This window comes from Danio rerio, chromosome 15 (genome assembly GCF_052040795.2).
Source record: "Danio rerio strain M-AB ecotype USA chromosome 15, GRCz13ab, whole genome shotgun sequence".
NCBI classification, from domain to species: Eukaryota; Metazoa; Chordata; class Actinopteri; order Cypriniformes; family Danionidae; genus Danio; species Danio rerio.
Window position 1 is genome coordinate 4,318,315 of NC_141035.1, and position 14,496 is coordinate 4,332,810.

General features: G+C 38.8%; 1 protein-coding gene across 8 annotated transcripts in view; it reads right to left on the reverse strand.

Moving 5' to 3' along the window:
• Positions 1-14,496, reverse strand: part of ece2b (endothelin converting enzyme 2b) — a 150,566-nt gene that overhangs the window by 35,489 nt on the left and 100,581 nt on the right. For all 8 annotated transcript variants that reach the window (XM_087283360.1, XM_087283364.1, XM_087283361.1 and 5 more), the window contains 4 exon segments: positions 13,219-13,343; positions 9,459-9,605; positions 6,770-6,832; positions 1,363-1,551 (listed from right to left, as the gene is read on the reverse strand). In XM_087283360.1, the coding sequence (XP_087139486.1) occupies positions 1,363-1,551; positions 6,770-6,832; positions 9,459-9,605; positions 13,219-13,343 (524 nt within the window).

Consider the following 14,496-nt stretch of genomic DNA (forward strand, 5'->3'; position numbering starts at 1 on the left):
CCTTAAGATAAGGTGTGGACTCTGTGGTGGCCAATTCATGTGTAAAACAGACAGACAGAACAATAGCTAGATAGATAGACAGACAGGCTGACCGAGAGACACACACAGACTCATCCCCAGCACATCTCAAAGACTCTCAATAAAGTTAAGTTGTGGACACTGTGGTGGCCAATCCATGCGTGAAACAGATTAACAGAACAAAAGATAGATAGATAGATAGATAGATAGATAGATAGATAGATAGATAGATAGATAGATAGATAGATAGATAGATAGATAGATAGATAGATAGATAGATAGATAGATAGATAGATAGATAGATAGATAGATAGATAGATAGATAGATAGATAGATAGATAGATAGAAGGGTGGACAAAAGGATGATAGATAGATAGATAGATAGATAGATAGATAGATAGATAGATAGATAGATAGATAGATAGATAGATAGATAGATAGATAGATAGATAGATAGATAGATAGATAGATAGATAGATAGATAGATAGATAGAAGGGTGGACAAAAGGATGATAGATAGATAGATAGATAGATAGATAGATAGATAGACAGACAGACAGACAGACAGACAGACAGACAGACAGACAGACAGACAGACAGACAGACAGACAGACAGACAGACAGACAGACAGACAGACAGACAGACAGACAGACAGACAGACAGACAGACAGATAGATAGATAGATAGATAGATAGATAGATAGATAGATAGATAGATAGATAGATAGATAGATAGATAGGTAGATAGATAGATAGTTAGAAGGGTGGACAAAAGGATGGTGGATAGATAGATAGACAGACAGACAGACAGACAGACAGACAGACAGACAGACAGACAGACAGACAGACAGACAGACAGATAGATAGATAGATAGATAGATAGATAGATAGATAGATAGATAGATAGATAGATAGATAGATAGATAGATAGATAGATAGATAGATAGATAGATAGATAGATTATTGATCACAGATTATTGATAACTTCTAAACAGAAAAATTCCATTTATTCTATTATTCTAAATGGCAACACTTTAGTTTAAGTAACCACTCACACCTTTTACTGCAGCCTTAATACCTGCCTATTATTAAGATGTTAACTGTTTATTAGCACTTATAAAGTATGATCTTATTTTACATCCCTGATCCTAACCAATACCCAAACCCAACTAAACCTTACTATTAACAAGCAGCTAATTAACAGTTCATTCAGTGAAAAGCCTAATAGTGTGTTAATAGTGTGAATTGTACATTCAAATAAAGTGTGACCTTCTAAAGTGTACCCATATAAACAAATGATCTCCAATATTCAACATAGATCTCCTTTCCTGTCTGCACACGCACCTGGAGGTCAGCTATGGTTATCTTGTGGTAGATCTTCTCCTCGTCTCGCCGTTCGTCCTGGGGCACGGTGATGTTCGCCAGCGCCGTCTCAAAGTCCAAAATCTGCTGCATCTGACCCCGAGTGGAATTCTTGTCTCCTCCCAACAACAAACCCAGCTCCACCATGTAATCCAGATAAGCTTTCAAAACCTAAACACACAAAACCAGCACAGATCAGCCGCAGGACTACAGAGCTGCAATGAGACCAAAAGGGGTCGCCATGCCTTTTAAAAATGTAAACATAGTTCATGATGAGCGTCCGCACGCTACACTAAAAAGTGATTATTAATTCATTAATTCATTTTCCTTTGGCTTAGTCTCTAATTTATCTGGGGTCGCCACAGCAGAATGAACCGCCAACTATTCCAGCATAGGTTTTACACAGCGTGTGCCCTTTCAGACTCAACCCAGTACTAACACTCATACTGTTTACAAAGCTTAACAGTTCCAGGTTATAACTGGTTTACTTACTTTATTTTTAAGTAAAGCCAACTTGTTGCTTTTAAAGGGTCACGAAACACCAAAACACATGTTTTGAGCTGTTGACAGTTGTATATGTGTCCCACACTGCTAAAAACACTATTAAGACACCTATATTTCACTAAAAAGTGTAAATTGGTTGTTTTTACGTTATTTCAAGCAAATTCGTACTTCCTGTTTGAAACGAATTTTTGAAGCTGCGTCACGGTCATGACATAATAGCGTTGTATTCCAGCGTGCAGACTGGACGTCTGTGCCAGAGTGAGTCTTATTACGTCTTACAGTGTGTTGCATTAACGCATGAGTAAGGCTTGGTTCAAACCAATCAGCCTTACTCAAACCAATCAACCAATATTCATTACTGTGTTTACACGACAGAGACGCCACGTTGTGTTGGCAAAACAAGCGTGAAGTGTTGCTTTTATAGTTTGCTGCCGTTAAGTTTCGTTTTCTTTTTCTCTCTGTGAGAGCTCAGACTCACGTGTGGATTAACAGTGTACGCGACGCTCGACAACAATAACTTACGTGTCTAAGGAGGATTATTGTTTACCTGAGAGCTGTTCTCATCTGCAAACGCTGAGATCGGATTCGCTTGTAGTATTTCTCTTAATAAAGACGCGGCTCTAGTTGCTGTGGATTGTCCTGTCTCTACAGATTTGGTAAGTGAGCGACCAGTGCTCTTTGTTTATTCAGTTTGTTCGTATCGAACTAAGTTAACTATTGCACTGTAACATGTTAGGACCACAACCAAACTTTAACCTCGTGTAGGGTTTTTACCGCATTTTGTGACCGGAATAACACACGCGGCTTTCTGACGCTACCTGCCGTGTGCATCTAAGTTTCCGGAAAATGCTGAGGTTTTTTTCTCTCATTCACCGTGCGCTATCAAACATTGCATGAAAAATACACGCTTAGAGCAGATCCTCGAATCAAATATCTCGTTTGTCGCGAGGGGCATGAATGAATTCCCTGAATGAAAGAGCCAAACTGCAGTTAAAGTCAACCATTTAATAATTTGGCAAATAATTCCACTACAGATGTCCATGTAGGTTAAACACCATCACTTTCTACTGTGTGTGAGTATTTTGACTGAAACTCGCGCGTGCCCAAATAGACACTCCCACACCCTCAATTTTTCCGCAAAAGAGCATTCACACATCCATCGCAAAATGCCGGTAAATTCTGACATCATTAAACAGAAATGACCTCTAAACGGCTGCGCTTGTGTTTGTAAACATTTGACTACATTACAAACTCTGTGGATGGATCAGTATTGTGAACAACTTCAGGTGTCTGGAAAAATATTCAAAGGCTTTTATTCTCATAAACCGCGCGCACGTGAATGCGTCTGACTGTTCTGATTGGCTAAAGCAGGTGTCTCACGTCAGCACGCTCTAGACGTGTACGTGCTCTTTCCGGCAATCTTCCGTCTGCATTCACACAGCGCAGCATTCCGGCAAATTACCGGTAATGTTACAACTTCTCTTTCCGGAAAATAGCCAGAACGAATTTACCAGTATTTTCAAAAAGGGCCTGTTCACACATACAACCTTTCCGGATTATTGCCGGTAATTTTCCGGAAAGGTCTGTATGTGTGAAAGGGGCTTATAAAGTGCCAGATCTGGTAAAACGTGAACGTGCCTTTCCCTTCAAACACTAGCGTATTGCGGGTATGTGTGGGACTGATCATGACTGAAGATGAGTGAACATTAATAAGTGAACGTTCTGGTGATAATTGCAATAATCTACCCTGCGACGGGGGATTCATCGGCGGTTCGTTAAAGGAAGGATCAGCAAAGACTGTTGATGTATGGGACTTAGTCAGAGCTTGAATGGAACTTTACATTACACAGTTCATGGATCAGTTTCTTCCTTAGTTTCACAAGTGTAAGTAAGTGCAATTAAAATGGTTGTCTACTTGTTTTCTCTAGCTAGCAAATGATGTATTTTATTGTGTTGTGTCACTTGTAACTGCTCCACACGGCTTATACTGTATCAGGTTAACACTTTCACAACTAACTCATATTCACATATCGCTTCTAGAACCACGTTGAAAATGTGACGCATGCCACTTTCTTTACGGATTTAAATGTGTTCGTGAGCTCGCAATCCTTTGCCGTTTGTCTTTGCTATAGCCACCGTCAGCTGTTCCTAGACATGTCAAGTTTCAAAATAGTTCAGCTTTTGCCACTGTGTATTAATACTGAAGGTGTGTCGTTGTTATTATTCATGGTTAAGAATAGAGCAATATGCTTGTGTTTAACTGCATTGCTTGAATGCACTCCTGCATTGGGTTCACACACAAACGCTGCACTCTGACTACTTCAACAATTTTAACAAGCTGTGGTGGGTGTTTCCGTCTTGCGCTGAACGCAGTTGACCAATCACAACAGACTGAGTCGTCTGATCAATCACAGCAGATTAGCCGGTCCCACTTTATATTAAGTGGTCTTAACTAATGCCTAGTTCAGACTGCGTGATTTTAGCCCCGATTTTGGCTCGCCGACAGGTTTTGAGAAATCGCTTGAAATCACAGGCAAATCGCTGCTCGTGCACGTGAGTGACAATCACACAGTATGAACTATCAAAGACGCGATCTGAGAGAATCGCAGATGAGTCGCCGATGCCTGCGAGATATTTGGCATGCTAAATATCTGGAGCTGTCGGCGATTCAAATCATGCCGTGTGAATTGAGTTTTGACTGAAAATAACATCAGCGATCGCCTACAGCCAATGAGAGAGCAGCTTTCACTGGTGTGTGCGTGTGTGTGTATACCTGCTGCAGGCCAGTGGGAGGCTGGGGGAGAAGTTAAAAGCGCTCATTCTCGGTTTATTTGGACCCACGAAATGGAGGAAAAACTAGTGGAGGTTTGACAAGGCTCAGGAGCAACCGTGTCTGTTTGACGTTTCATACAGAAAGAAATTAGTTTATTATCAACGTTGAGGAGAAATGGCTAATTCCCTTTAAACCCAGGTGAGCAAATATGTTCATGTTCTACCCCATTAAAGGCTTCTTTCTCCTTATGTAGTTAATAACAAAAGATATACGACGTGTTTTTGGCTGTGAGACGTAGTTTGGACGAACTTGTCGGCGATTCTTCCTATAGTAAAGTCATGCAATGTGAAAGTCCTTGTCACCGATCCATCTTGCAGTGTAAACAAAGCAGCGACGAAACGCTAGCCCAGATAGTCATGCAGTGTGAAAACATCTGTGACATGACTACTTTGAAAATCATGCAGTCTGAACTCGGCATTACATGTACTTACATAGGAACTAATTGTTTGCTACAATGTACTTATTGTGTAAATACATGTATTTACTGTGTACTTATGCTTGATTAAATACATGTATGTAATTACATCTGTAATTAACTATTGTATATTACATTTGTAAATACACTGTTGACCATCCCTTACACCTTAACCCAACCTTAAACCTACCTATATCACCAAACCTGTCCATAACCCAACCCCTATCCCAACTCAAAAGCACCACAAGTGTTCTCAAATACATTATAAATACGGTAAGTACATTGTATTTATTTTTTTGATGCAAGTACGTAGTAGTTATGGACACTTATAAAGTGGGACCGATTAGCCTAACGCAAAGGAAAGGTTTGGGAACAAATGAATCACCAATATGGGAGTCGTTGGGATAATTAGGTAAATATAAATGCATATTATAAGACAGTGAAAGCGTTTTTCAGGTATCAGATAGCCTGATGCTGGAGACCCCAAAACCAAAACATGACCATTTATAATGATTAATAGGGGCTCTTTAAGTGTACTCACTTTAAGTAACTTACAATTTTTTATAGTGTAGTAAATGCTGGCTTTCACATAATCGGTTCGTGTTGGGACAACATGAAGAAATTAGGTAAACTTATTAGTTTTTTACAAATTTAAGTGGATTGAACATAAAACAATTAAAACCCTCGAGAATAGTGTTGTTTCAGCACAATTAAAATAAGTAGTTTGAACAAACAGCAAACATACTGTAAGTTTTTGAGTGTATAGGTAAGAATGTAAAGAAAGGAAGTGGCGCGGCCAATGTGCGACCTACTTAAAATTTCATGCATAGAAAACAAATCAAAACAAATGAATGAGGCATCAAATTAAACTAAAGGTTTAAACTAAATTCAGCAAATTTTTTATTTTATTTTTTTTCTGGGTTATTTATTAACATACGCAAAATGACTACAAACGAATAGCTGACACCAACTTCTGCTGTCTTATTCATTCATTAATTCATTTTCTTTCGGCTTAGTACCTTATTTATCATGAGTCTCCACAGCGGAATGAACCGCCAACTTATCCAGCATATTTTTTATGCAGCGGATGCCCTTCCAGCTGCAACCCAGTACTGGGAAACACCCATACTCTCACATTCACACACATACGCTACAGACAATTTAGTTTATTCAACTCACCTATAGCGCATGTGTTTGGACTGTGGGGAAAACCAGAGCACCCGGAGGAAACCCATGCCAACATGAAGAGAACATGCAGACTCCACACAGAAATGCCAACTGGCTCAGCTGGGACTTGAACCAGCGACCTTCTTGCTGTGAGGCAACAGTGCAAAGCACTGAGCCACCATGCCACCCCTGCTTTCTTATTAGGGTTCTTTAAAATGTTTTTATTTTTTTAATTCTCTCATGAGGAAACCTATATTTTGGTGAGCATATTCTGATTTAAAAACTCAACCTATTATTCTTACTGTCAAACATACAATCCTACAATTTAGCTGCTCATTTGCCAAAAACAAGTGAATTGATTATTTTTTCTTGTTGCTTATTAAAATAATCTATAATAATGTTTAATTATGATTAATTAACTTTTTTCAAACAACATAATGCCATGTAAACTGAAATCTGTTCAATCCTACCTTCTCGTTAGTCTTATTGAGGTAATAATCTCGGGACGGGAGGAAGAGTCCTGATTGGTCGACCTGGAGAAACAGAAAGTTTACACAGCTGAGCAAACAAACACAGATGAGGTAAACACACAGTTGAAGCCAAAATGCTTAGCCCTTTTTTTATTCTTTTACCAAATATTTCCCAAGTGCTGTTTAACAGAGCAAGTGAATTTTCATGTTGAAAGCTACTATCTCGCAATATGTCCAAAAAATTATGAACTGTCATCATGGCAAAAACAAAAGACATTCGTTATTACACAAAAAGTCATGACAACAAATGCTTTTAGGATACTTATTTAATAAGTTAATGATTTTTAACTTATTAAAATGGTCGTGCCCAACTGAGTCTGGTTCCCTCAAGGTTTTTTTTCTTCACTCCCATCAGGTGAAGTTTTTTTTCCCTCTCCGCTGTCGCCACTGCCTCGCATGGTTCAGGATTGGTAGAGCTACGCATCGATGAATTTGCTCTTCAGTGTTTGAACTCTCAGTAATGATTAAATCACACTGAACTGAGCTAAACTGAACTGAACTTAAACACTAAAACCTGAACCACACTGTTCCAGTTACTATGACCATTTATGTGAAGCTGCTTTGACACAATCTACATTGTAAAGCGCTATACAAATAAAGCTGAATTGAATTGAATTGAATTGAATTTTAACTTCTTATTTTTAGTCAGGTCGACTACTGTTAGCGCTACATTTTATTTTAGTTTCAGTTTCAGTTTCCTCTATTTATGTCATTCAACATATCACAATAGAATTGTAATGCAGAATGAAATTACGTTGCAACAGACCCAACAAGAACATTAAAAACATCACTATACAAACACTATAAAATCCTAACATAATTAATAAGCTTTTATAATTCAATAAAAACACAGTTATATAAGATATAACCTATTTTAAAAAATCTCTAAAGAGAATAACTTAATACTTAAATACCTATTTCACCATTTGTTGTAACATGAACAATTTATGCTAGTTCAACTAATTTATTGAATTATTATTTAACACTAGCTATCAACAATGCTTATGTCTAAAAATATTATGAACTGTCATCATGGCAAAAACAAAAGACATGCTTTTAGGATACTTATTTAATAAGTTAATGACTTTAACTTCATATTTTAGTCAGGTCGACTACTGTTAGCGCTACATTTTATTTTAGTTTCAGTTTCAGTTTCCTTTATTTATGTCATTCAACATATCACAATAGAATTGTAATGCAGAACGAAATTACATTGCAACAGACCCATCAAGAACATAAAAAACATCACTATACAAACACTATAAAATCCTAACATAATTAATAAGCTTTTATAATTCCATAAAAATATAAAAAATATAGTTATATAAGATATAACCTATTTTAAAATAAAAATCTCTAAAGAGAATAACTTAATACTTAAATGCCTATTTCACCATTTGTTGTAACATTAACAATTTATGCTAGTTTAACTAATTCATTGATTTATTATGTAACACTAGCTATCAACAATGCTTAAAGAGCCTCTATTGTGGGTTTTCGAAAATGAGCTTCCATGTAGTGTGTAACACAGATCTAAGTGAAGTCAAAAATCCAGTTAAGGGTTAAATCTGAAAGTGGACAGTTTTTAAAACTACTGATTCATCTAAAAAAAAAAAAAAGAGTCGACTCATAGTGGTTAGAATGAATCGTCTACATAACGAGTCTTTAGCCGTTTCGGCGTGACGTGACTACGAAAGATAGTTGCTATGGGTGCAAACCCGGGAAAATTTAAACCTGCGCCCCGCCCACAAACACAGCCGCGAAGACAAACAGATCCTAAAGTCATGAGTCAAGAAGACGCTCTGCTTACCTGGATATTATTGGAAGTGTGAGGGGAAATAGTTGATTCAGCAGTCTACATGCTTACAGTGGGCGATTCATTCGTTTGTTAAAGAAAGGATAAGAAAAGACTGGTGTATGAGACTTGTGAGAATGGGCAGACAATACACCAGGGGTGCGTGCAAAATAAGGCCAGTTTATTAGGCACAGAGGCAGCCTGCTACACGCTGGTGAGCACTACACCCCCCTGGCTGGGGATGGGATCTTTGGGCAAAGCAGAGAACAGGTAAGCCCTAAGAACTTATAACACTTCACGCAAGAGGTGCCACAGCAATAATTGCAAAAAGAAATTATCTAAGTTACAGCTGAGAAGGGAGAAAAGCTCGGGAGAAAATCGCGCTCAGTAAATGATGTGCACGCTATCGGTTTCATTTTCACTGCTAAGTGCCGTTAATACTTCCCCTGCGGGGGGTTATGACAGTCACAGGGTTATCGCGCGGCCCGTCCGCCGGGGGCTTGATAAACTGCGCTGGGCATTTGTCTCGCACTGGGCATTTGTCTAGCGCTGAATGCTGTCTACCAATCGCAACAGGCTGTCATCGGTTCAATCAGCGCAGATTAGCTTGGCGCTAACGAGGGGTTTGGGAACAAATGAATCGCTGTACCATTCATATGGGAGTCGCTGGGATAATTGGGTAAAAATAAATGCATATTATAAGACCATGAAAGTGTTTTTTGACCTGGCATGCATATTAAACTGTTGTTGGAGACCCTTACAACCAAGATATGACCCTATTTCATGTATAATATGGGCTCTTTAACAAAAATTGGATAAGCCGAGTAAATGTACCTGAATCACATTGCTGTTGGAGTTTTTGGGGTCTACGCTAACACTGACGGTGAAGAAGGGCTGAGCTCTGTATGGTCCAGAAATGATCTTTAAAACATCCAGAAAATTCTCTTTGTCCCAGGACTCTGTGATGTTCCAGCCTCCGATCTACAAACAAACACACAAAGAAAAACATCAGCTTCAAAATACACACTGTAAAAAAAAAAAGAAGGGTTCCACACAATTCATACATGCTGTCCCAACACAAATCTGTTAAGTTAACATTTTAGTGGATTGAACATAAAACAATTAAGTTGTCAATTCAACCAAATGAATCAGAACTGACCCTATTCTGTGCCACAGTTTGCTTTTATTCTGGCCCAGATCTGGCCTACACCTTACACTTGCTGGGTGTGACAAAGTACAAAAATCCCAGCATGCATTGCAGTATGAATACATTGTATAACTTATTGACTCTCCAGTTTTTATTATCTGCTGTTGATTCTGCTGTTCATGTTGACGTTGTTGATTTTGTTCATTTCAGTCTCCTGTTTGTGATGTTTGTGAGTTTTGTTCATTTTATTAATTGTCAAATATTATATATTTGTATATTTACAAATATATATATATATATTTACATATATATATATATATATATATATATATATATATATATATATATATATATATATATTTTTTTTTTTTTTTTTTTTTTTTTTTTTTTTAAACTCAGGGTGTGTCAGGGTTCTGCCACTTTGGTCTTGTAAATTCTTGTTTTGGTGGCAGAGCTTTGACACTACTCATGTCTGGTCCTGTTACTGTCTCTGTCTCTGCGTCCCTCAGACGCGTGCGCTCTTGTACTCGTGTTTGTGTTTTCGTCTGTCAGCAGCGTGGTGTTTCATTCCCAGCGTCTCAGTCTTGTTTGTTTCGGTTTTGGTCGGCGCTGGGATGAAGCATGCACGCTGCGTGTGTGAGCGCACGGTGAGTGCTTTCATTCATCGTGTGCTCGTGTCTTGCGTCTTTTGTCAAAGCACGTGGCTCGGGGTTTACATTGTGGTCACGTGCTTTTGTCGTGTGCTTCAGTGTTGTGTTATGTGAGCGCATGGCTTGTATTGTCTCTCTGTGTCATGCGCTCTCCCGTCTATTGTCTAGTCCCACCCTCCTTGTTTACTCATTATTAGTTTGCCGTGTTCACCTGTGTGTCAATTTACTTTTTGCTTTATAATCCCCCTCATGTTTTCAGTCCTTTGCCAGTTCGTCGTCGATATTACCCTGTCTTGTTGTCTCCAGTCCTGGTTTGTCCTGCCAGCCCTGTCAAGTTTGTTTTTGCCTTTTTAATTCATGTTTTCCCCTTTGGGGTAGTTTTGTTTTGCCTTTTATTTTTATTTGTAGTTTATAATAAATATTTCTACATTTTTTCTGCAATTGGGTCTGCACTCCTTTTTTTCCCTCACCGATCGTGACAGGGTGCTCCGGTTTCCCCCACAGTCCAAAGACATGCTGCAGGTGAATTGGGTAGGCTAAATTGTCCGTAGTGTATGAGTGTATGAGGGTGACAGGCATAGATGACAGGCCGGCCTGAATGTGTAAAAAAAAGTCATTATCATATGGACAAGTCTAAAATGGCTTGTTCTAAATAGCCGACCCCGCAACCATACGGGACTAAGGCCAAAGAAGAAGAAGATATATATATATATATATATATATGTATATATATATATATATATATATATATATATATATATATATATATATATATATATATATATATATATATATATTATTATTATTATTATTATTATTTTTTATTTATTTATTGATTGATTGATTGATTGATTGATTGATTGATTGATTGATTGATTGATTGATTGATTGATTGATTTATTTATTTTTTTTTTTTATTGATTGATTTATTTATTTTTTTTATTGTTTGGGTTTTTTCCAAACCTGCTTCAATTCCATGTCAACAGTTCCTTTAGAAATATTATTATTCCCAGGAAAAAAACATGACATCGTCAATAATTATTTCCCCCGCTGTAATACTGATGTAAAAACAACCTCCTCTCCATAAACGACTGCTAATACAGATTCAGATTCTCTCCAATCTGATATCGAAAGCCTAAACTCAAACCATACCTGACAACACTCCTGTTTTTCCCAGGAGTCTCCTGTATTTCAGACCCATCTCCCGCCCTTCTCCCATATTGTTCTTTCTCCCGGAAATCTCCTGTAATTCCACCAACCTCCCTGTTTTTGGTACAGTCCCCATGTGCGCCGAACCCAACACGCAACCATCTTCATACCCGCTCTACGCTCTTCACTTTGCGCAGAGCCCCGGATAAAATCTCCCGAGTTTTATGATCTGAATGTTGGCAGGTATGACTCAAACTCACATCAGTTTTCTTGTTGAACAGTCTGTTTTGCAAGTGAAATAAGCCGAGGGTGCCATATCACGTTAATGTTAAAATGTGTAGATCAAAGCAACAGATTTATGAAAAGTTTAAAAACCGCATGGCTCTGATGAATTCGGCCTGACGCTTAATATCAAAGCCAATTAAATCTGTCTCACCTCTGAGAATGAAGCTATTCTCGGCTCTCTATCCGCTCAATCACTGTGATCCCGAGATGACAGAACGAGCGGCAGATCGAGCGAAAGACACGACAGAAAGATATAGCGTTGCTAAAGTTGCATTCAAAAGGCAGCTCATCAGAGTCAGGGTAGATTTTTCTTTCCACTTGTATTTTTTTTTAAAGCTTCCAGAAGGCAGCTGCGTGTGGGGACGACTGTAAATTAGGAAGATGAAGTGCTGTTTGACATGCCTGCTTTGTGTCTGTAACACTGAGTAATCTTCCAGGTCTGCGCCGAGCTTCAGAATCGCAGCTTTCTTGTTCAAAATGGCTGATTCAGAGAGATAGAAGAGCACCAAAAACGTCTTTCGCTGAAGGATGTCTACATAATTTCAAGGCTCGCTGACTTTAAACCTAGAGGAATTGATAGCATCGTAGCCATTTGATACGAGTTGTCTAGCTCGGTTCATATAAAGGACTCTGATTTTTAGGGGATGCGCAGAAAAGCAATCAAAAAAATTAATCAGGCATCAAATTAAACCAAAGGTCATTCAGAAAAATTGGTGTTTTCTTTTTTGTGTGTGTTACTTATTAGCATACGCAGAATGACTACAAATGAATAGCTGACACCAACTTCTGCTGTCTCATTATAAGTCTTTCAAATGTTTGTTTTTATCCCTTCATGAGGAAATACAGTATATGGCTGTTTCTCAATAAGCGTTCTTGTCTGTACTTGCGTTCTTGTGTCCTCCTGAAACGTCATCAACTGTCGCCGAAGCACTGTTCCACTGTTGCGAACTTACAAAGCACAGGGATCCCAGAATGCATTGCAACGTAACCAGCGAAAGCTAATGGTAGAGGAGAAAACCCGCACAGTTTTAAAAATACTCCTTTGTTGTGTTACAAATTAAAGTATGAAAAGTTTTTCAGGTGAGAATGTAGTTGTTTTAAACTCGAATCGGAAGTTTGTTTATAAAGATAGCGCGTCTTTGGCGATGTGCCTCAGCGTATGCATACTCTGACCCCCAGCCTGTAAGCGGGAGCTTCGTCATCACCTCCCCCGCTGAAAGCAGCTTTAATCGGTCAGTCCATCACGGATATACCACTGTCCATGATATTTAATACATTTTGTGCTATCTAATAGACAGCTTTTGTTACTGATTTTGCAGCGTTTATCTTCCACACCATAGGGGGGCGCTGTAGAAAAACTCACCTTTGTAATCAAATCCATGAGTGGTTGGGCTCCGAGTTCTTCTATTCGCTGTTCATTAAGACAGGAAAGGTAGTACGACTGTGTCTTCCTCTCTGCTTCACTGCTGGAGTTAAAAGTGCCATTTTCTGCAACATAAAACAAGACACTGCATTTGAAATGTATCGCGTTATGGTGACATTTGATGAAGATCTTAATAGAGGAACTATATATAAATGTGCCTTCAATGGAAGGGTTAGTGGAACCCATCATTTTTTGGACTGACAAGATTCCCGCCAAAGAAGCCCACAGAGTATCATTCTGAGTTTGCCTCACACAGGTGAGTGGGCTTGACAAACCACCTGTAGAAAACACATCGTTTCCCCTCTTTGACACTTTAACTGACAATTGCACCAGTTTTGCATATTTGCACCGGATACATTCTTACAATAACTCAAAAAAAAGAAATAAATAAATAAACATTGAGCATTTTAGGGATGCGATAATTAACCGATTTCACTATTAACTGTGCTTTAGGGTGCTTTCACACCTGCCTTATTTAGTTTGCTTATCTAGTTCGCACTAGAGTTTGTTTCCCCTTTAGGTACGGTTCGTTTAAGCAGGTGTGAATGCAGCAATAGTACTTGATGGCGCACCAAAAGCGGACCAAATAAGCGCACCGAGACCTGCTTGAAGAGGTGGTCTCAGTACGCTTTCAAACGAACCCTGGGGCGGTTCGTTTATGGTGAGAAATTGATCTGTACTAAAACAATTCCAACCACATAAAGTACTGCGCGTTTTGGACTAATTCAGCTGCCGTAGGCCGATGCGCTGTGCATTATGGGATATGGAGGAAAAATATTTGTTGACAGCGCTTTACCAACAGAGGGAGAGAGAGGGGAAAACATTACCTGATGGATCGTTGGTAATATTTCCGCAAGATGACCATATTGCAGTTTAGCTAAATTAATTCACGGCTCCTCCTGAAGTGACGAGCGATGCATTAAAACACTTTGTTGTTTTCCAGACGCGGCCGCGCTTCATTTTCGTAATGTATAGTTTGTCTAAAGCAGGGATACAATCAGCCAGCGCAGTCGTCCCTCCAGAGTTAAAGGTTTTGTTTACCTGCGGGAGTTCATTGGCATTTTCCCGCACGTGAATTCTGACCAATCAATAAGCAGTTTAGGAAATATGTTTAACAACATCTGGCCAATGAGAGATGTAGATTTTGTCAGATGACTGCATTTTGGTTTGTTTTAATGGGTTCGGACCAAAGCCAGCAGTGTGGTGTGAAAACGACCC